The following is a 25,600-nucleotide window of genomic DNA, read 5'->3' on the forward strand; positions in this document are numbered from 1 at the left end:
GCACAAAATCTAACTTGCCAGTTCTTTTTGAAGAGTGATCACAGCATCTAATTATGCAAATGTTTATTGAGAAATGCCCACAGGGCCAGACCTAATAGAACCTAAGTAAAAGTTTTTGCTCTTAAGATATACCCAAGTAGGCAATTAGACCTAATAGAACCTAAGTAGAAGTTTTTGCTCTTAAGATATAACAAGTAGGCAATTTTGTTAAAATTCTGTATTTTAAACCACTACCACCACCCAATCTGAAATTTCTTTATATCAACACTTATATTTAGCTATGCCACTCAAATGAAAAGTTAATGTTCCATTTCCTAGAGCAGACTTTCTACATAATACCTCCCTATCACAATGCTTCCTATAGCGAAATGTCCAGTTATCCACAAGTTCTTAATTCCAAGTTGATTGAAAAAAAAATACTACTCACCAGCTCAGGGTATGAAAAAAAACTACTACTCACCAGCTCAGGGTATAGATGCAAAACCAAAGAGTCTGCCCGCTGTGAGCTTACTCTAGTAAGCAACTTTACTGGGAGGGTGGGTTATCAGTAGGAGCATCAGCAACGAACAAAGGTCGGTGGTATGTGTGTGCTTTAACAAGGTATGTTTGAGCAGGGGTGAACAAACAATTACCATCCACCATCTGTTTTTGCAAATAAAGTTTTAATGAGGGCCTGTGGTGGTTCACACCTGTAATTGCAGCACTTTGGGAGGCAGAGGTGGGAGGATCACTTGAGACCAGCCTTAGCAAGATGGCGAGACCCTATGTCTACAAAACATTTAAAAACTAGCTGGGTGTGCTAACAGCACATGCCTGTAGTCTCAGCTACTCAGGAGGCTGAAGCAAGAGGATTGCTTGAGTCCAAGAATTCAAGGAGGCAATGAGCTATATGATCATGCCACTGCACTCCAGCCTGGGCAATAAAGTGAGACAACCATGTCTTAAAAAACAAAAGAAGTTTTAATTGAACACAGCCACATCCACTGTATATGTACCATCTATGACTGCTTTTGAGCTATAATGCAGAACCAAGTATTGAGTGGTTACAACAAAGATGCTATGGTTCACAAAGTCACTAAGAATGAGAGATTTAGAGAACGAACATTATTCAGGGGACAGAGTAAAATGCTACATATGAAGTAAAGTTTGTTATTTCATTATATAGGTGAAGGGAAGCCACTGAAGAAATCTAAGGTTATTGTACTAAATAGTGATGATTCTTCCAGGTAATTAACAGAACAGATGAAGTGACAATAATATTCAGAGTCCCAATAAATGTTAAGAAGAGATGAAGACAGTATGCGAGATAGAAAAGAAAAAAATGGACATCTTAGAGAAATGGTCCATATCATCTAATGACAAAAAATTGGGTTAACGCTAATTCACTAAGAACAGGAAAGAAAAAGCAGGTTTTGGAAGAGAATGAATTCAATTTAATATACACAGAATTGCAGCGATGATATGGAATATGTATGGTCTGAACTCAGTTTTTTTTTGTTTTTTTGAGAAGGAGTTTCACTCGTTACCCAGGCTGGAGTGCTCGATCTTGGCTCACTGCAACCTCCACCTCCTGGGTTCAGGCAATTCCCCTGCCTCAGCCTCCCAAGTAGCTGGGATTATAGGCATGTGCCATCATACCCGGCTAATTTTTTGTATTTTTTTTGTACAGACAGGGTTTCACCACGCTGGCCAGGCTGGTCTCGAACTCCTGACCTCAGGTGATCCACCTGCCTCGGCCTCCCAAAGTGCTGGGATTACAGGCGTGAGCCACCACGCCCGGCCTCTGAAGAAGTCTTAAGCCTAGTATATATAGTAACAGAACTGGACGAGATTATCCAGGGAAATTGATGTAACATGAAAAGGGAACTCAAACAACATTTGAGAAACAGAGAATGACCCCAGGAGGGTTATAGTAAAGGTATAGGATATAAGAGTGGGTAGAGTCAAGGAAATTCAAACTAAGGAATTTACAGAGGCAATGTTCAACTCTGGTAAATCTTAACCAAAGGTTAAGACACTTGCAACTTTCTAGTCATCTATCTCTTTTTCTCAAGCCCAATGTCATTGCCCTGGCTCAAGCAGTAGTATCTTTTGAACGTTTATGCAGTTGCCTTTTAACTGGCCTCCTTTGCCATTACTCAGGCCTCACTTTCTGTCTTCTACAACCTGGCTCTTTTCCTTTAAAAATGTAAATCTGACAGCCGGGTGCAGTGGCTCACACCTGTAATCCCAGCACTTTGGGAGGCCGAGGCGGGCAGATCACTTGCGGTCAGGAGTTCGAGGCCAGCCTGACCAACATGATGAAACCCTGTCTCTACTAAAAATACAAAAATTAGCCGGGAGTGGTGGTGCGTGCCTGTAATCCCAGCTACTCAGGAGGCTGAGGCAGGAGAATCGCTTGAACCCAGGAGGCAGAGGTTGCAGTGAGCCAAGATTGTGCCACTGCACTGACAGCCTGGGAGACAGAGTGAGACTCCGTCTCAAATATATATATATATATATGTATATACATCTGAAAGTGACCACATTGCTCAAAACTTTTCAATGGATTCTCACTACCTACAGCAAAAGCTACCAGCACTATGAAATTGAATTTGTGTCTCCTAGCACTTGACACAATAGCTAGTACATCAACAGATTAATTAGATAACTAAGTTAAAGGACTTTAAACTTGTACCATTCACCTTCCTTTAAACAAACTGAATGGCTGGCAATCTTCAAACACTATTATTTCCTCCACCTAAAGTAATCTTACTCTCCAGGCACAATAAACAGACTAATGCCCACTTCTTTTCGGAATCCTGACTGCCCTTCCCTCACCCTGCCCCCATCTTAGGGGTTCCAATTACACTTGGTACAATCTTGGCTCACTGCAACCTCCACCTCCCAGGCTCAAGCGATTCTCCTGCCTTAGTCTCCTGAGTAGCTGGGACTACAGGCACACGCCACCATGCCTGGCTAATTTTTGTACATTTTTTTAGGAGAGATGGGTGTTTCACCATGTTGGCCAGGGTGGTCTCTAATTCCTGACCTCAAGTGATCTGCCAGCCTTGGCCTCCCAAAGTGCTGGGATTATAGGTGTGAGACACTGTGCCCAGCCAACAATAGTAATACATTTCTTTCCATATGTTTCACTATTAGACCAAGTTTCTTAATGACACAAACTCTTACCTTTCATCTATTTATCACTACTGCTTCCCACAGGGCTTGGTGCAATAGGTAGATACTGATTTGAACAAATACTATTCATAAGTCAGCCAGGAAGTAATAATATAACCGTAAACAGTATTAGGCAGACCCATTTGGCATTGCTCACACTCAACTTCTTCTGACCTACACAAACAGCAATTTCATATAGTCAAACTGAACAGATACAGCATTTAATTATTAAATCCCTCAAGGAAAAAGACTGAAGCTAAAAGGGCTAAAGGTAACAGAAGCTTATTTTTAAAATGAATAATACTATTGTCTCAGCTAATAGAACATTTTTTTTTTTTTTTTTTTGAGACAGTCTTGCTCTGACGCCCAGAGTGCAAAAGCACAATCTCGGTTCACAGCAACCTCCGCCTCCCAGGTTCAACAGATTCTCCTGCCTAAGCCTCCGGAGTAGCTGGGACTACAGGCGCGTGCCACCATGCCCGGCTCATTTTTGTATTTTTAGTAGACACTGGGTTTCACCACACTGGCCAGGCTGGTCTTGAACTCCTGACCTCAGGGGATCTGCCCACCTCAGCCTCCTAAAATGCTGGGATTTGCATGTGCCACCACGCCTGAACCTAGAACATCTTTTAAAAATTAACATCTAAATTAAATGGCTCCACCAGAGATAGATAATAAATCAACATAATGCCAAACAAACTGACTCCTACAACTGAGAACCCCCAAATCAATTTATCACTAATCATGCCTTCCAATCCCTTATTAAGACATTTTGGATCAAATTCTGTAAAATTCAGCAAGGATGGTGACATGGTAAATTAAAATTCTGCTTTTCCCCTCCTAATTCAGATTTGCCCATTTTTTGGATGATTACAGGTTATTACACCATGTTTTGCTATTCTGATTTCCTTTTTCTTAACCAGTCTGCCATACTTGTGCCTATTCTTTTACAAAGAAGCTTGTCAGAAATTTCTACCACCCTTTTTCAGTTTGACAATACCCAGAGAGAAATACAGCATGTTTTCAGGCCAGGTGCGGTGGTTTACGGCTGTAATCCCAGAACTTTGGGAGGCCGAGGCGGGTGGATCACCTGAGGTCAGGAGTTTGAGACCAGCCTGACCAACATGGTGAAACCTCAGTCTCTACTAAAAATACAAAACTAGCCGAGCGTGGTGATGCAAGCCTGTAATCCCAGCTACTCAGGAGGCTGAGGCAAGAGATCGCTTGAACCCAGGAGGCAGAGGCTGCAGTGAGCCGAGATTGCGCCACTGGACTCCAGCCTGGGCAACGAGAGTGAAACTCCGTCAAAAAGGGAAAGGGAAAGAAAAGAAAAAGAAATACAGCATGTTTTCAAGTAATTCTGAATTAAGGTAGTTAGAAGTCACCACCTTTTCAGTAGACCCCTTAATGAACTCTTCTCTGAAGCTACAACAAACCAGGATAAGAAGAATTATCCAGACTACTCCTAAACAGAAACTCGGAACTCAAGTTGTTTGTCATTTTTCTCTTTCTACTGCTCTACTTATTCTAATCCCATGTACTTTATTATTTTTTTTTTTTTTTTGAGACGGAGTTTCGCTTTGTCCCCCAGGCTAGACTGCAGTGGCGCGATCTCGGCTCACTGCAAGCTCCACCTCCCGGGTTCACACTATTCTCCTGCCTCAGCCTCCCGAGTAGCTGGGACTACAGGCGCCTGCCACCGTGCCCAGCTAATTTTTTGTGTTTTTAGTAGAGACGGGGTTTCACGGTATTAGCCAGGATGGTCTCGATCTCCTGACCTTGTGATCTGCCCTCCTCGGCCTCCCAAAGTGCTGGGATTACAGGCGTGAGCCACCGCGCCCGGCCCCCCATGTACTTTATAAGGGTAAAAGTTGCTTGGAATGAAACTGCTACTACTATGATAGTAATAAACAATTTCTGGTTTTGCTACTATCATTATAGTAACAGTGTCTGCTCTTCTTACGGCATAGATGGTTATTTCCCTCACACTCAGGACTTAAGCTAGTGAAATCTGGAAGTTAATTACTTCCAAAAATTCCTTACAAGTGATCTTTCACCAGTATCAAGGTGAATTTATTACTACTGTATTCATAAAGCAGACATCATGAAACATCAAGCAGTCAGTATAGGTGCTAAACAGCCAGTATGAGTTCTCTCACTGGGAGAAAGGGGACCTTATCCCATATTAGGAATTATTTGTTATATTCATTCCTATATGTCCCACATTATTATATCCTCATAAACAGGTATCCTTTCCAAATCTAGGGAATCCAGCCAGGGCTAAAACCAAGGCAAATCTTAAAACTGTCAAATTTGCAGGCGCACATTAATAAGATTATTAGAAAGACAGCTGTGATGTCAAATAGGCATTCAAGAAGCAACTGCAATAAAATGCAGTAAACATAAAATACTTATTCACATTGTGTTTAGAAAATTTAATATTCAGATCCTTCTTTGAACAAATGTCCAAACTGTACACCTAGTACCTGTCAATTTTATGGATTAATCATAATTTGTCTCTTCATATCCTGTTTCCCAAATCTTGTTATGTAATCTTATCTGTTCCCTTATGCCCTTTCCCAATCCAAAAGCTTTTTAAAAAAATAGTTTTTAAAAATTCAGATCATATTTACATGGTTGAAAATACAAAGCAGAAGACCTTTATTATACCCCTGCCTGCACTATTCCAAGAAACTGATCTAGTCAACAGAAAAATGGCTTCCAGTCTACCCAAATTGGTGCCATATTAATCTACCTCAACACAGATCTGTAAGCAATTGCTTAATACCAACTGTTTCATGTTTTTGAGACAGGGTCTCACTCTGTTGCACAACCTTGAGTGCAACCGCATGATTATGGCTCACTGCATCTTTGACCTCTTGGGCTTGGTGATATCCTCCATCTCAGCTTCCACATGCCACCATGCCCAGCTAATGCTTAAAATTTTTTTGTAGAAATCAGGACTCGCTATGTTGCCCAGGCTGATCTCAAACTCCTGGGCTCAAGTGATTTTCCTGCCTCACTTCAAAAATGCTAGGATTATAGGCGAGAGCCACAGTACCCAGACTAGTTTTATTTTCATTTTTTGAAGTGAAGTCTTGCTCTGTCTCCTAGGCTGGATAGAGTGCAGTGGTGTGATCTCAGCCCACTGCAACTTCCACCTCCCAGATTCAAGCGATTCTCCCACCTCAGCCTCCCAATTAGCAGAGACTACAGGCCTGCACCACTATGCCTGGCTAATTTTTGTATTTTCATAGATGGGGTTTCGCCATGTTGGCCAGGCTGGTCTCAAACTCCTGACCTCAGGTGATCCACCCGCCTCGGCCTCCCAACGTGCTGGGATTACAAGTGTGAGCCATGTCCGGCCCCAGCCTATTTTTAAATGAATATTCCAAAATGTCAGCATTTCAAATGCTTCATATCCTTCAGTGCCATAACAGCCATGTAAGACAGATCAACCCAGTTTAAATTGGCATTGTGACCAAACACACAACTCATATCAATTATTATTTCCAAAGACTTGGCTTCAAATGACTTTCAACCATTTCAAAACCAAAAGTTTACTTCAAAAAGTTAGGATCTAGTGTTCAAAGCTTTTAAAGTCAAGTCAAAGAGAGGCTTGCTAACCATTCTGAGATAACTACTTTTAAGAAGGCACAGTTATATGTCCCAGGTATGTACACTAAAAGCCATCACAAGCTAAGCATAGTGGCTCATGCCTGTAATCCCACTACTTAAGGAGGCTGAAGCAGAGGGATCACTTGAGGGCAGGAATTCCAGACCAGCCCAGACCACATGGGTGGTAGCGCGAACCTATGGTCCCAGCTACACAGGAGGCTGAGGTGGGAGGATTCCTTAAGCCCAGGAGTTCAAGGGTGCAGTGAGCTAGGATCGTACCACTGCATTCCAGCTTGAGTCACAGGGTGAGGCCCTGTCTGTTAAAAAAGAGCCATCACAGCCAGGTGTGGTGGCTCATGCCTGTAATCCCAGCACTTTCAGAGGCGGAGGTGGGTGGAGCACTTGAGGTCAAGAGTTCAAGACCAGTCTGGCCAACATGTTGGAACGCCGTCTCTACTAAAAACACAAAAAAATTAGTTGGGCACGGTGGTACACACCTGTAATCCCAGTTACTCGGGAGGCTGACGCAGAATCGCTTGAACCCAGGAGGCAGAGGTTGCAGTGAGCCAAGATCACACCATTGTACTCCATCCTGGGTGACAGAGTGAGGCTCCGTCTCCAAAAATAAAAAATAAAAAAAATAAGGAAAAGAAAAGTTAGGACAGGCATGGTGGCCCACACCTGTAATCCTAGCACTTTGGGAGGCTGAGGCAGGAGGATCCCTTGAGACCAGGAGTTCAAGACCAGCCTAGGTAAAATACGCAGACATCGTCACTATATGTATATGTATGTATGTATGTATGTGTGTGTATATATATATAAAAAAAATACAAAAATTAGCTGGGCAGCGGGGCACGGTGGCTCATGCCTGTAATCTCAGCTACTAGGGAGGCTGAGGCAGGAGAAATCGCTTGAACCTGAGAGGCGGAGGTTGCAGTGAGCCAAGATCACGCCATTGCACTCCAGCCAGGGCGACAGCGCGAGACTCCATCTCAAAAAAATAAAAATAAAAAAATTAGCTGGGCATTGCGGTGCACACCTGCAGTCCCAGCTACTCATGAGGCTGAGGCAGGAGGATCACTTGAGCCCGGGAGCTCAAGGCTACAGTGAGCTATGACCACACCACTGTACTCCAGCCTCAACAACACAGCAACACCCTGTCTCAAAAAAAAAAAAAAAAAAAAGTTAATGGCATAACATATAACATACATAAAAAGCTAAAAGAGGCCAGGCATGGTGGCATACACCTATAGTACTAGCTACTCAGGAGGCTGAGGAAGGAGGAGAGCTTGAGCCCAGTTCCAGGCTGCAATGAGCTATGACAGTGCCACTGCACTCCAGCCTGGGTGACAATGAGATCCTGTCTCTTAAAAAAAAAAACAAAAAACAAATAAAACAGCTAAAAGGAAAATCCCAAGAATTAGAATCCACACAAATTCCCCCCCCCAACCCCGCCACTTTTTTTTTTTTTGAGAAGGAGCCTTGCTCTGTCGCCCAGGCTGGAGTGCAGTGGCACGACCTCAGCTCACTGCAACCTCCACCTCCCGGGTTCACGCCATTCTCCTGCCTGTCTCCCGAGTAGCTGGGACTACAGGCACCCGCTACCACGCCTGGCTAATTTTTTGTATTTTTAGTAGAGACGGGGTTTCACCGTGTTAGCCATGATGGCCTCGATCTCCTGACCTCGTGATCCACCCTCCTCGGCTTCCCAAAGTGCTGGGATTACAGGTGTGAGCCACCGCACCCGGCACAAATCCCCTTTTTATGCTCTATTGTATGTTTACTTCATACCCTCAATTGTACTTAACACTCAAATTTTTAAAAATCCATAGTACGCTTAAGGTTCCAAGTAATTGCTTAATCTAAAAACTTCCTGTATAAAAAAAAGCTCTTGCCAGAAGCTGCCGCCATGCACTTGGACTTCCCAGCTGCCAAAACCTTGAGTCAAATAAACACCTTTCTTTGTTGGGTGCAGTGGCTCACACCTGTAATCCCAGCACTTTGGGAGGCCAAGGCAGGTGGCTCACGAGGTCAGGAGACCAGCCTGACCAACACGGTAAAACCTTGTCTCTACTAAAAATACAAAATTAGCCAGGCGTGGTTGCGTGCACCTGTAATCCCAGCTACTCAGGAGGCTGAGGCAGGAGAATCGCTTGAACCCAGGGGGCAGAGGTTGCAATGAGCCGAGACTGTGACACTGCACTCCAGCCTGGGCAACAGAGCAAGATCCCATCTCAAAAAAAAAAAAACACCAAAAAATAAAAATAAAAACATCTTTCTTTATATAAATTAAATAAATAGCACACCATTCTTAAAGAAGTGACACAACGAACTCTCTTACCCACTATTTCCAAATTAAGTTGCTGAAGGGCTTATTTTTGAAGTCAGGAGAAATGCAGAGAACTTCCAATTCTAAGCCCAACTTCAACTACTCACTTAGAGCTTACTACTGAACATTTGAAAACTACACTAAAGCACAAAGAAAATAATACATATGTTCTTAAAGGATATTCCAGTAGTCCAACTGATTATTACTTCTTTTAGAGTTAACTTTAAAAAAAAAAAAGCCTTCACTTATAAAATATCTTCAAATATAATTCAAGTAAAGAAAAATGAGTGGCCAATGGATCACTCACTAATGGACCAATCAACATTTGGCAGGAATTCAAAGAACTTGCTACTCTGAAACATAATTGAACTGAGTATTATTTATTGTTCTAGAGGGCTAAAAATTTTGATGCCAATCTGATTAATTTCCAATCATGTCCAAATACAAAACTCAAGATGACACTTTACCTAAAGCAAATTTTTTCATTAATACCAGCAAAACTAAATATAACTGCACCCATATACGGGTATTCAGCTTATCTAAATACCACTGATTTCATATTCAGTTAGCCCATGGATAGGGAAAATGCATAAAGAGTAAATTCAAGTTAACATTCCCATCTAAAAATGGCCTGCAATTCCACATAATAGAAATTGTACATAAAAGCTATTAACCAGTTACCTAATGGAACATATCCCACACATTTTGTTGTTTTGTTTTGAGACAGGGTCTCACTCTGTTGCCCAGGCTTGAGTGCAGTGGTGCAAACATAGCTCACTGCAGACCTGGATCTCCCAAGAACAAGTGATCCTCCCTCCTAAGCCTCCCAAGTAGCTGGGACTACACATTGTTGCGCAGGCTGGTCTCAAATTCCTAAGCTCACGTGATCCTCCCACTTCGGCCTCCCAAAGTGCTGGGATTACAGGCATGACCCACCACACTGGGCCTCCCACAATATTTTGGAGGTGGTAAGAGAACATAACACAACCAGATATCCTCTCAGGCTCACACAATGATCACCAGTGCAAAATACTTCGGTAAACATTTTCCAGTAATAGTCTCTAGAGGGCAGACGGCACAGAAAACAATACCAAAAAACCCAACTCTCCTGGCAGAGGTTAACTAATGTATAATACATATCTTAAAAAATGAAGCATTTATCTTTTTGCCCTAATATTCCTAAAAACAACCAACTCCTATATTTACCTCCAAAGAGCAGAGCTGGAGAATAAGTGAAATCAGGTAAATGTTATCAGTGAGGATTCCTAAACTTCCATTAAGCAATTCTACTTCCATTTTTAAGGAAGTAAAATGATATTAAAAGGACATCTATTTATTATACTCAATGTCTTCCAGCTTGCAGTTAAGGAAAGGTATGCAGACTAGGAAATTTGCTTAAAAGTCACATAAATCGCTTTGTTATTCATCCCTGAGGCAGTATTTATTCCAGAGAGAATATGGTAATTACCCAATTCCCACAATCTGGTATGGTCCCCTTTCCCTGCAATTGCAAGTCACTGCCTAAATGAGCCACTGTTAAAATGGGAACGTGCACTATGTATTAAGTGTGTACATGCATGCACGGAGTATGCATTTCTGTTAGAGAAAGGAGGAAGAGGTAGGAAAGATGGAAGACTGAAACCCACTGTTCTCAAAAGCAAGATATAAACATCATCGTTAAACCTCATTATTTGCTCTAAGGATTAGAGTACAGTTATGCCATACAGCGAATTTTTCTTTAAGACACAAACCACATTCTAAGAAAGTGATTAACATGAGGCCTTGCACAGTGGCTCACACCTGTAATCCCAGCACTTTGGGGGACCCAGGCAGGTGGATCACCTGAGGTCAGGAGTTTGAGACCAGCCTGGCCAACACGGTGAAACCTCATCTCTACTAAAAATACAAAAATTAGCCAGGCGTGGTGGCAGGCACCTGTAATCCCAGCTACGTGGGAGGCTGAGGCAGGAGAATCACTTGAACCTGGGAGGCGGAGGTTGCAGCGAGTCAAGATTGCGCCACTGCCCTCCAGCCTGGGCGACAAGAGTGAGACTCCATCCCAAAAAAAAAAAAAAAAAAAAAAAAAAGAAAAGAAAGTTATTAGCGTGAAACTTGAAAAGATACCTAGTTCCCTTTAAGCTTGGGCTTTAGGGCTATGAAAACGAGAATCCCAAGAGCCTGGTCTCAACTATGCCAATCATACCTGACACTGTAATTTGTCTAACTTATTTTCCAGTTACAAACTGGCATCCATTACTCCTTCTAAGACTTATCATAAGACTCCTCTTCAAAAACAGTGTTTCTACTAATTTTAATCAAATTAGAACTATTAAATGAGCTCACTAATAAAGATGCATACGATATAAAAAGCAAAGGAGAGGCTGGGCGCGGTGGCTCACACCTGTAATCACAGCACTTTGGGAAGCAAAGGTGGGTGGATCACGAGGTCAGAAGTTTGAGATCAGCCTGGCCAACACGGTGAAACCCGTTCTCTACTAAAAATACAAAAATTAGCTGGGTGTGGTGGTGCATGGCTGTAATCCCAGCTACTCGGGAGGCTGAGGCAGGAGAATCACTTGAACCCAGGAGGCGAAGGTTGCAGTGAGCCGAGATCGCACCACTGCACTCCAGCCTGGGTGAGAGAGTGAGACTCTGTCTCAAAAACAAATAAACTGGGTGTGGTGGCTCACACTTGTAATCCCAGCACTTTGGGAGGCCAAGGTGGGTGGATCACAAGGTCAAGAGATCAAGGCCAAGGTGAGTGGATCACAAGGTCAAGAGATCAAGACCATCCTGGCCAACATGGTGAAACCCCGTCTCTACTAAAAATACAAAAATTAGCTGGGCATGGTGGTGCGTGCCTGTAATCTCAGCTACTCAGGAGGCTGAGGCAGGAGAATCATTTGAACCTGGGAGGCAGAGGTTGCAGTGGGCTGGGATTACGCCACTGCACTCCAGCCTGGCAAGAGAGTGAGACTCCGCTCAAAGAAAAAAAAAAACACAAAACAAAAAGGCAAAGACAAAAAAGCCAAGGAAGGAGAACATATGTTCAATAAAATTTTTTTTCAAGCACTCGGTCAAGAGAAAATATAACATTAACACCTTTAAGCAAGTTCTCCTCACTTCTATTCTTTGAACCAGGTAGGTCAATTATGTTTGTATTTTTAAAAATCCTTTTAAGTTGGAAAAGTGAACATTTCTTCTGAATTTTAATCATACTAGTTCCAAGGACCCTGAATTAGTTTGACGCCAGCTGCTTATCCACAGTCACTCTTAAAATACTCTTAATATGAACAACTAATTCTCTTAAAATTCTCTTAATATAAACAATACACTAAATTGGCCAATAAAAATCTTTGTATAGGAAACAAACGAGTTACCTTTAGTGTGATATACAATAGCAGCCCTCAGGTCAAAAGAACCCCAGCTATCATTCCTTTCTAGGCCTCTCTGGTATCTCTGTTCTTTGGCAGAGCCTAACAAAGTGTTCGTAGGAGAGGCCAGAGGATTTTGACTTTCTATCTCGTAGTCCTTTGAGAGAAACACTAAAGCACCTTGACTACTGGTGTCTGCTTTCTGCAGGTCACCTATATGACTGGGTTCCAAGGATAAGGCTCCACTCTCACTAGTAGTCCCAGATTTTAGAATGCTACCCAGAACTTGAGGACTAGTCCGTTTCTCCAGCTCATAAGCCTTGGGAAACACAGGATGCTCAGTTCCTGAGGGAATTATTTCAGCACCCTGCGAAACCAAAGTGGCAGGATATTCTCCTTGAAATGTCACCTCCATCACTTTATGCTCTGATGACTTCCCAATAACAGTCTCAGGGCCAGCACTGGGCTCATTTATAAATGATAAACCCCACTGATTCTGGAAGATATCCCCCAGGTTTTGCTGATCTGTCTGAGAGGGCAGATCCACTTGTGCTGTGCTCAACAGCATAGTTTGCATATTTGAAGGATAGATAAAAAGGCTAGTCTTAATTTGTTCAACAGCTGCTGAAGTTAGACTCATGTCCTGGAGAACTGAATCTGTCCCAGAAGAGATGGGTGTTAGAGTATTAGCAGCAGTAGTTAGCAGTGGCTGACCCCCTGGAGGATAAACATTTGCATCAGTCCCTGCTAGAACAGGCCCATTAGAAAAGCTGGCAGAAGTAACAGATTTCAGCGCTGACATAGGGACCTGGGATAAGCGACTTGATGATTGGGTCTGAGTTTCCCCAGTAGATGATGAAGATGATGAAGATGAAGTTGGTGACACAGAAGAGTTCTGTATAGTTTTGTTGAGGTTTTCCTTAACTTTGCTTGCATAACTTATTTTAGGAACTATTTTAGCACTGCTATTGTCCACTGGAAAAACTGGGGGTGGTTTAAATAGGGTCCACGAGTCCTCTTTGGAGGCAACAGCTGAAGCATGCTTTCCTTTGGGCCGATCATCAAACTTTTTGCTGCTCACACCAGGTTTACTATCTGAGCTTTTCCGAAGCATATCACCCACAGCAGGTTTTCCTCGACTTGTTCCTCCAGGCCCAGTTTCATACTTCCAAATGGGCTTCGAACCATCTACTCGATTTCCCTTTTGTTCACTATAGTCAGGCTTGAAAGTTTCAAGTCCCTGTTTTAAGGTTGGGACACTGGTCTCTTGTTGCATTATTTTGTCCTGCACTATATTAAGGTTTTCACAACCCTTGGCACTATTGCGCCTAGCTTTCCTTTTTTTAGGAGTTGTATATCCGCTCTCAGATCCACTACCATCATTATCTGCTCCTTTACCCATATAACCATTAGTAATATAACCAGAATTATTTGTTACCACGCCATTTGGAATTGGTATAGTATCAGACTTATCTACAGACTGATTCTCTCCAGATTTATTTTCATAAGACTTCCCATTCTTTTTGTCCATACTGTTTTTCTGAATGAAATTCTTGGTTTTAATTCCTGCTTTCCCAAAGGTGTTGGCCTTTACAGTCTGCTTCAGGCTAGTGTCTACAACTTGCTGGTTGCCATTGAGGACCCTGGATATAGGGTTGGTGGCTTCATCAGAACTCAGGTTCTTTAAAGATATTTCTCTTTCTCCAGCATTACCGTTTAGTTCACCATAGCCTAGGGGAGGGAAAAAAAAGGGTTTATTAAAAAAAAAAAAAAAAATCACAACACGTAAATTACACTAATACCTAACATTTAAGAACCGTTTATTTACTGTATGCTAGACACTATGCTATGAGCTGTAGCTTTATATTATTTCACATCTCTATGAGAAGACACCTGTCAGCCCCATTTTACAGACTAGGAAATGCTAAGCAAAGCAAGAGGTAGAACTCAGCCAAGATTCAAACCAAAGTCTGAGGCCAGAGAAAACAAGACCTCTTAAGCAGTATGCCAAATACCTCTTATCTAACAGAATCAATCTACCCATCACTCTCACAAGGCTGTTACAAAATTTTCTTTTATCAAGGAGTCTCGCTCTGTCGCCCAGGCTGGAGTGCAGTGGCGCTATCTCAGCTCACTGCAAGCTCCACCTCCTGGGTTCATGCCATTCTCCTGCCTCAGCCTCCAGAGTAGCTGGGACTACAGGTGCCCACCACCACGCTCGGCTAATTCTTTTTGTATTTTTAGTAGAGACAGGATTTCATCATGTTAGCCAGGATGGTCTCGATCTCCTGACCTTGTGATCCGCCCATCTCGGCCTCCCAAAGTGCTAGGATTACAGGCGTTGAGCCACGCGCCCAGCCTAAAATTTTTATTACGATTCAGAGCAGCGATGCCCTCTGGGCAAAAATCAAGTTTTATTGAAACAGTAATTATTACAAGGAAATTAAGGCCTTCATTTCTACAAAACCATAAATAGCTGGTAGTCACTATCAGCAGTTTCCAATGCATCTATCGGACAAATATCTAACACTTGTGAACTTTTTCTAAAGTATTCTTAAATTTCATTTTGACATTTCCCAGATATTGGATCATATTGTTAATACGTGAAACCAAAATATCTACGTACCAATGTTTCCAACCTTTATAAAACATATTTTCTTCATTTTACATTTAGATAAACAGACTTTAAGAGAGATGAAGTAAATTGCCCAAGTCAAAGTGACAGAACTGGAAATCTGACCTCCAGTCTATCTGCAATCCATGGTTTCCTACCACTATGCAATACTGCCTTGACTCAAAAGATGCGATGAGAAAATATTTACTAACAAAACTACAATAAAAAGCATCCAGTTTTTTAGTGTTATGGTATTCAGGTTTAATTAAAAGTCTTCAACTGCCAGTGGATCATGTCTGTAAACATAGCACTTTGGGAGGCCAAGGCAGGCGGACTGCTGGAGTTCAAGACCAGCCTGGGCAACATGGAGAAACCCTGTCTCTACTACAAATACAAAAATTAGCTAGGCGTGGGGCATGTGCCTATACTCCAGCTGGAGGGGCTGAGGGAGGAGGACAGCTTGAACCCAGGAGGTCAAGGCTGCAGTGAACATGCACTGAGATGGCACAACTGCCTTCTAGCCTGGGTGACAAAGTGAGACCCTCTTTCAAGAAAAAAAGAAAAAAAAAAACCTTCAACTACCATAAAAAATCAATTCTATTATAGGTGATTCAAACAGTTTTCCACTGTAACAAAATGGTGCTATTAGTTATCTACCTTTTTATGAAATGTTCACAAAAGCATCTTGAGGTCAAGTCATTAGAAACAGATACACAGGCCGGGTGCAGCGGCTAACGCCTACAATCCCAGCACTTTGGGTGGATCATTTGAGGTCAGGAGTTTGGGACCAGCCTGACCAACATGGTGAAACCCCGTCTCTACTAAAAATACAAAATTGGCCAGGCATGGTGGTGCACGCCTGTAATCCCAGCTACTTGGGAGGCTGAGGCAGGAGAATGGCTTGAATCCGGGAGGCAGAGGTTGCAGTGAGCCCAGATTGGGCCATTGCACCCCAGCCTGGGGAACAAGAGCAAAATTCCACTTAAAAAAAAAAGAAAAAGAAAAAAGAGAGATACACAACAGAAGGACACTCCACACACATTTAAGGCAGCAGAAGTGATGAGTCTAATAGGAATACTGCTATTTTTATAAGTCTGAGAACCACTGTTCCAAAATAAATTAATGTAGAAGTCTGTTAGATTCACAACAGGACTTACTCATTCTACATTAGAAAAAAAGGTACAAATACTAAAACTGAACAAATAAAGGCATTTTCTTCTACTGTATTAAAGTAACCCAAGAAAACATACTCAAGGCATAATCATTCCTAAAACAGACTGGCACAAAACTTGTACCACGAGAGAATACATCTTATAACAGTTTTCTTTTCTTTTTTTTTTTTTTTTTTTTTTTTGAGACAAACTCTCGCTCTGTGGCCCAGGCTGAAGTGCAATGATGTGATCCCAGCTCACCACAACCTCCGCCTCCCAGATTCTCCTGACTCAGCCTCCCGAGTAGCTGGGATTACAGGCATGCACCACAATGCCCAGTTTTGCCATGTTGGCCTGGCTGGTTTCAAACTCCTGACCTCAAGTGATCCGCCGCCTGGGCCTCCCAAAGTGCTGGGATTACAGGTGAGAGCCACCACACCGGCCTCTTAGATTTCTTAGAACTCTTAAGAGTTCTTAGATTCCACAGGGTTACATTTAAAAAAATTTTTTGGCTGCTGGAAAAGCTGTGATAGCCAATCAAATCAAATTTTTGGTGGCACAATTTTAACTATGAAACAGGAAGAAAGAGATTATTGCTTAGGATGTTTTCTAAAAGCTTTTTTCCTCAGAAAAATGCCAGACGCAGTGGCTCACATCTGTAATCCCAGCACTTTAGGATCCCAGGCAGGTGGATCACTTGAGGTCAGGAGTTTGCGACCAGTCCGGCCAACATGGTGAAGTCCTATCTCTACTAAAAAAAAAAAAAAAAAAAAAAAAAAAAAAATTAGCTGGGCGTGGTAGCGTATGCCTCTAATCCCAGCTACTCGGGAGGCTGAGACAGGAGAGTCGCTTGAACCCAGGAGGCAGAGGTTGCAGTGAGCCGAGATCACGCCACTGCACTCCAGCCTGGGCCACAGAGTAAGACTCTGTCTCAAAAAAAAAAAGAAAGAAAAGCATAAATTTCCTAAATAAAGGCTCTCATCATTTTTAACAGATATAACTTTATCTCCTTACCTAACTCTGGATAAGACCTACCCATATCATTTAACATGCTAACAGGTTAAACAAAGGTTTGTGTCCTTGGGCCCATTAGTCACAACTTTTCAGATTTCAATTAAAGATGAGCAATCTGAAATAGCAAAAAATCCAATCTCCAAACTGAGCTGAACCAAAGCTAACTAGACTAATTCTTCCTAAGATTACTAGTATGTAGTGACTCAGATATTGGAAGTCACCAATGAAAAAACGGCTTAGAAGCCACTGTGCTCCCACCCGCAAGTTTTAATAACAAAAAAAAAAAAAGAAAAGAAAATTTTGTTTAACTACATAAAGTTTTTCTCATGACAACCTTGTTGATATGTATGAAGTACGCAGGAAAAATATTTTCTTTTTAAATAGTAGATATTTAAGAAAAATGTAAACATTATAGAATAAATTTAAGAAATTAAAGGATTCCTAACGCTTTTATTATTTAGGGCTGCTTATACTAACCCTACTTCCAAAAGACTCAGCAAAACTTGAGTCCTGATAAATCTAGCTTTTCAATTAGAAACAAATTACTCAACACATTTGGCCTTCTCTTGCGCCCTCTTCTGGATAAAAAAAAACTGTTCCTCTTTAGGTTTGTGAGCAATGGATTACAAAAGCCTACCTCAACATATTACAGATAAATTTCAAAAATACTGTAATGTTTTCTTAGTTATTAGCATTATGCATGTCAAAGCAACAGTACTGCGACCAAACCACACACTCGCCCCAAATTGTTTACATTCTGTCAAAACTGCTAATTCCAGTTTCCTCCTCTTTATCCACCCCCTCCAAGATAAGAAATATTTGGAGGAATACCACCTTGAATGGTTCAGGGGTTGCTTCTGTATGTAGAGAGAAGTCCGGCAAGAGTATATTAACCTGAATGATGAGATACAATTTCTCAACCTCAACAGTAATACTGCCTTATGCAGCCATAATATGGTAGTATTTTCTCATCTTTTGAACAAGATCTAATGCTAAAAAATCTAGTTATATAGTCCCTAACAGTTTTTAAACTGTTCCAAATCTTTAGGATTAAACACCTAACTCGTGTGTATGTGTTCACTTCTATTGCATACTATCGGGTCCCTACGAAGTCCCAAAATGGAAAATCTGACATTCTAATTTCAGTCTTCAAGTTACAATCTGCAATAAAAAAGCACTTAGTTTTTCTCCAGCTCTCAACAATTCCTTCTACCAAATTTGATACGCTGGGTTTAACATACGCTTTCTTACGCTTCATTTCTCTTCGATTTATAAAGAGCCCTTATTTCTTAAAATCTGCGTGGGTTATAAACTTTTAAAATCACTTCTCGTGAAATACTTTCTTACATGACTTTTACCCTCAATTTCTCGTTTGTTAAGATTAGTTTGGGGATCAATATCGATTTTAAAATGCGAAAAACACCTTTCTTTTTAACATGGAGAGAAGCCTCATCCGAGGCAAGATGGTAGTAATCTAACCTCATGGATGAGCCACTTGGGTTCACCCTTAAGGACAAGAAAGAGTGGCCAAAAAGCTCGCACTCTTCCCCATCCTAACATTTTTTAAAATCCCTCACCTCAACGACGCTACCCAAGCTCAGAAGGTAAGTGCTGGGTGAGGAGGGGAATGGAACAAGGTTTTTGGATTTTTTTTTTTTTTTTTTTTGTAGAAAATGAGCTGCTAGAAGGAAAAGGCCCAAGTGAAAGCCTCAGAGGCGGAGTCGTGAGCGAACCTGGCAGGAGACGAGGTTCCTGTGGCAAAGAAACTCGTGACCGGGGAGCTGGGTTCCCGCTGGGTACCCCACCCGGCCTCAGGCACCGCCTCTACCCAAAATGAATCCCCCCGCAGCCCCCCCAGGGCTCCTGCCCCTAGGAGCGCCACGGCCGCCGCCCGCGGCCTCCTTCCCCCTCAGCTCCGCTTCGAGGCCGGCTCCCCGCCCCGACTGCCCGCGCCTCCCGCCGCACCCGGGAGCGGGAAACGGCCGCTGGCGCGCGGGGCCCTGCGCAGGCCGCTCCCCTCGTGGCCGCTTCCCTCCCCCACCCCAACCGCCCCCGCCCCTCACCCCAGGGACCCGCCCGGGGCCGCGCGCCGCCACCGGGTTACACAACCCCGGCCGGCGACGGGGGGAGGGGCGGCCGCGGAGCGGGGGGCGCCTGCGCCCCCGCAGTGCAGGGGGCGAGGCTGCGGCCGGTGGTGATCCCGAGTCACCCGGCTCCGCCGCCCCGTGTGGCCCTCGACACCCTTCCCCCTCCGCTCCTCAGTGGGCCGGAGTCGGTGACAGGAATCGGCTTCCAACATGGCGGACAGGAAGCGGCCCCGCGAGGAGGAGAGAACATTCTAGCCGCGCCGGCTCTGGGGGGAGCGGGCGCGGGGCGCCGGCCTCGGGAGGAGCCGCAGGACAAGACTGCGGGGTCCCGCGCCCAAAAAGGGCGTTTAGCGGTGGAAATGACCCGTGAGATGAGGGGTCCCAACAGCCCCCCCCGAGACGGGGAGCCCCAAGGCCACAGGTGGGCTTGGGGTGGCGGGTGAGGGGCACTTCCTCAACTCAGCCTACCTACCCACTCCTCGCCGCCTGCAAAAGGGTCTCGCGACACCATCCGAGTCGGGATTCGCTAGGCCTTCCTGAGTTACACCTCGAGGGATATTTTTGGGGGGTAGGTTTACCCCATCTCAGGGCCCCCAAATTGAGGTAACTCCAGGGACGCAGGGAGGTGAATGGGAAAAGAATAATGAGGTTGGACTTGCAAGGCCGACCCAGCGGGTCTCCCTTCAGCCGCGGCCGGGGCCAGGAAGGTCACGCTGGCCTGGCTGGGCCTCTCCCATGCTGGAGGGAAGGAGAGGGCGCTGCAAACCCCATTGCTCAGCCCGAGCTCTAGAATGAAAGGGGCATCCCCAGAGCCGGAGGGGACACACGCACACACCCCGACCCCGTCCGCGCTTTTTGGATCCAGCCCCACCCCCATCTCCCCTGTCCTCCACCCCCAACCCCCTTCCCCCACCCGTCCTCCCTCCCAGACCTGTTTTCTTCTTCGGCGTTTCCTGGTGCTGCTGGAGGGTGTGTTTCTGCTCATGTTTCAGCGGCTTTGGCTGGGCCTTCGGGCTGCCCTCGGCTCCATGCTGCAGGTATTGGTGAGGCTGCTGGTGATGATGGTGGTGGTGGTGGTTGTGGCTGTGGTTGTAGAAATAATAATGGTGGTGGTGGTGCGGCTGCTGCTGCTGCTGCTGCTGAGGGTGATGGTGCGGATGGTGGTGGCTGTGATGGTGCTGAGGCTGTGGCTGGCCGGGCTTCTCCTCCATTGAAAGCGGCTGGGACTCCCTGGCTGAGGCTGCGGGCTGCTGCACCGTCAGGATCTGAGACTGCTTCTCAGGGCTCACTCAGTATATCTGAGCGCGTCTCGCCAGCGCACTGGTTAACCGAGCGATTCTGCGAGATTGGCAGCCGCGCTCCAACAATCAGGAGCCACGCTCTGCCGCAAGCCCCGCCCCCAGCTCAAATCCTCTTTCCTTCCCCTTCGCCGCTGCCGCCTGGCCAACGCCACTTACCCTGTGCAACCTCACAGGGCCGGGCCTTCAACGTCAGCACTATGGCTCTCTCTTGTGTCGCTTTCTCTCCTTCACCACGCAGTCTGTGAACAGCACTTTCTACACTCCTCGCCGGCAAGCAAGCTCGTGTCGAGGGTAGCAGATTCCACTGGCGATTCCACTGGCGCTGTGAGCCATCTGCTGGCTTTGCACCTCTTAGAATCTGGTGTTTTTTTGTTTTTTGTTTTGTTTTGTTTTTAATCCTTTTCCGGGTAACCAGAAAGGGAAGCTCAATTCCCTTAACCCCGAGACCACTAAAGGGGCAATACAAAAAGAGGAAATAAATACATTTTTAAGCATACAAGAGCTTCACAATCCAGTAGATCATTTTGTATTCTGGATTCATTTTGCTTTGTATTCATATGCTAATCTCTTCCTTTCCACGAAGGGATTATAGGGTTCCACAATGGGGTATCTGTGTAATTTTCTAAAAGGGCACAAAGGGTTTAAATCATTGTTTCTTTGTAGTTGGAGGCAAGGGAGAGCGGGAGGAATGAAAATTTACACTGAAGGTTTTTTGTTTTTTTTTTTTTTTAATTAAACTCTGCAGGTGAGGTCAACTGTGGAACCAAAATAGATTTTAGAATGAGAAGTTTCAAGAGCAAAGGAAGGGGAGAAAGAGCACTTAAAAGTTATTAAGTGGCTTTTTTTGGGGGCACTTATGGAAAAATTGAAATTAAAAGAAATATTCTGTAGCGTTTTGTAGTGTAGATTTAACTTATCCTGCATTACCACATCACAGTATGATTTTCAAAAGCAAATGTTAGAGCCATTATAGTGGTTCCTCAGGAAGGAAGAGGGTTGTGATGGGGAGGGACACAGGTTACTCTGATAATATTTCATTTTGGGGGCTAGGTGATGATTATACATATATTTGCTTGGTAATTATTTGTTAAACTGAATATACAGGTAAAATGCACTTTTCCCAATGTATGTTACAGATTGGGGGATTTTTTTAATTGTAAAATATTCATAATATAAAATTTACCATCTTAATATTAAGTGTACGGTTCAGGTACATTAGGTACATTCATATTGTTGTAGAACCATGACCATCATCTATCTCCAGAACTTTTTCATCATTCCAAACTGAAACTTCATACCCAATAAAAATAAATGTCCTTTCCCTCCTCCTTCCATCCCTTCATAACCACTGTTCTGTTTTCTGTCTCTACGAACTTGACTATTCTAGATACCTCATATAAGTGGGATTGTACTGTATTTGTCTTTTTGTGACTAGCTTTTTTGCATAATGTCTTCAGAGTAGCATACATCGGAATTTCCCTCTTTTTAAAGGCTGACTAATATTCCATTATATGTATATATCACATTTTGTTCATTCACTCATCAACGGACATATGGACTGTTTCCTCAATGTATGTTACGTTTTTGAATTTTGTAAATGTGGCTTGAATTCCTACAACAGGACAACATTAAAGGAACAAGAAGCTTAAAAGCAAAAAGTTTATGCTATGAAATTAATGAATGTCAATGCAAAAGCTTATTTAAAACATAAAAGCTAGTTTCCAACAACAAATGTCATTGAATCCTGAAAACCATGACCAAATTTTGTAATGTTCTATATAGTGAGGATTTGTGTTGCCTTGCTAAATTTTATTTTATTTTATTTTGAGACGGAGTTTTGTCCTTATTGCCCAGGCTGGAGTGCAATGGCATGATCTCAGCTCACTGCAACCTCTGCCTCCTGGGTTCAAGCGATTCTCCTGCCTCAGTATCCTGAGTAGCTGGGATTACAGGCATGCGCCACTGTGCCAGCCTAATTCTGTATTTTTAGTAGAGATGGGGTTTCTCCATGTTGGCCAGGCTGGTCTCGAACTCCTGACCTCAGGTGATCTGCCCACCTGAGCCTCCCAAAGTGCTGGGATTCATGAGCCACCAGGCCCAGCCAGCCTTGCTAAATTTTAAAGAAAAACCTCTTTGGGGGTACATTTACCCAATTTTCAGAATGAAAACCCTAATAATAATATCATATCACAATAAGTCTTTACCATTGAATAATATTCTGCCACGTTCCCAATTATTATTATTATTATTTTTTTATCCCTCCCCCCCACGTTCCCAATTATTAAAGAAAAAACAGGTCAGGTGTGGTGGCTCACACCTGTAATCCCAATGCTTTGGGAGACCAAGGCAGATCAGTTGACCCAGCAGTTCGAGACCAGCCTGGGCAACATACAGAGACTCTGTCTCTACAAAAATTTTTAAAAATTAGCCTGGCATGGTAGTGTGTGCCTGTAGTTGGGAGGCTGAGATGGGAGGATCACTTGAGCCCTGAAGGTGGAGGCTGCAGTGAGCTGTGATTGTGCTACTGTACTCCAGTCTGGGCAACAGAGCGACACCCTGTCTCAAAAAAAAAGAAGAAGAAAGAAAGAAAAGTACATATACAATTTAGGATTATGTTGGTATTTTTTGTTGACTTAGACGTTTAGTTAGAAGGCTTGAATTTCTGAGTTCCGACTTCCCTGTCTAGGTTTTCTACATTATACTTGCAGGCAAACCAAAAGCACTCATTCTGTATTTCTGATTTATCACACTTTTGCTTGCCTTAGCTTTTCACTTACAGTTGTACTGACTGAGTTTAATAAACTAAATCTTATTCTCAGATGCTCTAGTTACTATGAATGTTGCCTTAGTAGTATGCAGTAGTATGGAGAAAGGCTTATGATATAATGTAAGAAAAAATGCAGAATATTACATTCTTGTGTACATTAGAATCATAATCTTGAAGAACACGAATTTTAAAAATATGAATGGAAATACAACAGTAAAACATAGACCTTTTCTCTTCTTGATTTTTCTGAAGTTGTTTTATATAAAATATAATTGGGATTTGCCATGAATGTGAAATATTCCATTATAATAATGCCCTAGGCCGGGCGTGGTGGCACACTCCTGTAATCCCAGCACTTTGGGAGGCCAAGGCGGGCGGATCACGAGGTCAGGAGATCGAGACCATCCTGGCCAACATGGTGAAACCCCGTCTCTACTAAAAATACCAAAATTAGCTGGGCACGGTGGCACATGCCTGTAATCCCAGCTACTCAGGAGGCTGAGGCAGGAGAATCGCTTGAACCAGGGAGTTGTCGGAGGTTGCAGTGAGCCGAGATTGCACCACTGCACTCCAGCCTGGAGACAGAGCAAGACTGTATCTCAAAATAATAATAATAGTAATAATGCCCTAATACTGAACTTTTGTGAAAAGAAAATAACTGGGTCTACTTATTTCAAGCATGTTTTTATAAAACGGAATCTGCATTAACGAAGAAAACACAAGAAGGGAATATAGCATAAGTCTGATGAAATTGTAGGTGCTTTTTTTTCTTTTCGCTGTTTTCCAAATGTTCTGTAGTAGTTGTTACTTTTCATATACATTTTTTTTTTCTTTTTTGAGACGGGCCTCACTGTGTTGCCCAAGCTGGAGTGCAGTGATGCCATCACGGCTCGCTGCAGCCTTGACCTTCCTAGCTCAGGTGATCCTCCCACTTCAGCCTCCCAAGCTGGGACTACAGGCACATGGCACCATGCCTGGATGATTTTGGGGGTTTTTTTGTTTTTTGTTTTTTTGTTTTGTTTTGTTTTTGAGACACAGTCACATTCTCTCGCCCAGCCTGGAGTCCAGTGGCGCAGTCTCGGCTCACTGCAACCTCTGCCTCTGAGGTTCAAGTGATTTTCCTGCCTCAGCCTCCCAAGTAGCTGGGATTATAGTCATGAGCTACCGCACCTGGCCTTGTGGAAATTTTAAAAGTAATCTATTTTTGTATTTTTTTATTTTTCCCCAAAGATCTCACAAGTCAATTTTTTTTCTTCAATTTCTGCTGACCAGAATCCAGAAGTCATTAGAAATTTTTGCTTTTTTTTTTTTTTTTTTTTTTGAGACGGAGTCTCGCTCTATCGCCAGGCTGGAGTGCCGTGGCACATCTCAGCTCACTACAACCTTTGCCTCCTGGGTTCAAGCGATTCTCCTGCCTCAGGCTTCCAAGTAGCTGGGACTACAGGTGCACGCCACCATACCCAGCTAATTTTTGTATTTTTAGTAGAGACGGGGTTTCACCATGTTGGCCAGGATAGTCTCCGTCTCTTGACCTCATGATCTGCCCACCTTGGCCTCCCAAAGTGCTGGGATTACAGACGTGAGCCAGCGCACCCGGCTACATTTTTTTTTCTTAGTGAGAGTTCCCCAAAACCTGGATTCACCTCTACTTATGGTCATTTTGGAATTCGACTTAGAAGCATTGTAATTGCAGTAAATACTTAAAGGATTATATTTCATAACAATAGGGAAGAATGTGGACACCAGTAACTCAAGTACAAAAAGCAAAGCAACAAATTATATGTATGTAGTATGACTGCATATAAAATATAAATTCAGGCTTGGTGCGTTGGCTTAGGCCTGTAATTCCAGGCTTTTGGGAGACTGAGGCGGGCGGATCACTTGGGGTCAGGGCTGGAGACCAGCCTGGCCAACTTTTGAAACCCCGTCTCTACTAAAAATACACAAATTAGCCGGGCATGGTGGTGGGTACCTGTAATCCCAGCTACTCAGGAGGCTGAAGCAGGAGATTGCTTGAACCCAGGAGGCAGAGGTTGCAGTGAGCCGAGATCATGCAATTGCACTCCATCCTGGGTAACAAAAGCGAAACTCCATATAATAATTTTATATATATATATATATATATAAAATTTCAGCCAGGCACGGTGGGTCATGCCTGCAATCCCAGCATTTTGGGAGGCCAAGGT

At 43.4% G+C, this 25,600-nt stretch overlaps 1 protein-coding gene across 3 annotated transcripts in view; it reads right to left on the minus strand.

The window, feature by feature from the left end:
- The window catches only part of NUFIP2 (nuclear FMR1 interacting protein 2), a 39,545-nt gene extending 17,257 nt beyond the window's left edge, over positions 1-22,288 (minus strand). The window contains exons 1-3 of one of the 3 annotated variants that reach the window (XR_008495156.2): positions 20,278-22,288; positions 12,016-14,211; positions 2,512-3,589 (exon numbers count right to left, since the gene is read on the minus strand). Coding sequence is in view for 1 of the 3 variants with exons in the window: in XM_054458774.2 (XP_054314749.1) it covers positions 12,487-14,211; positions 20,278-20,557 (2,005 nt within the window). In the remaining 2 variants the exon portion in view is untranslated. Of the gene's footprint in view, positions 1-2,511; positions 3,590-12,015; positions 14,212-20,277 lie in introns of those variants that run through there. The other 2 variants (XR_010124644.1, XM_054458774.2) reach the window with 2 other exon arrangements.
- Positions 22,289-25,600: the final 3,312 nt, after the last annotated feature.

The sequence above is a fragment of the Pongo pygmaeus genome, chromosome 19 (assembly GCF_028885625.2).
Source record: "Pongo pygmaeus isolate AG05252 chromosome 19, NHGRI_mPonPyg2-v2.0_pri, whole genome shotgun sequence".
Classification (NCBI taxonomy): Eukaryota; Metazoa; Chordata; class Mammalia; order Primates; family Hominidae; genus Pongo; species Pongo pygmaeus.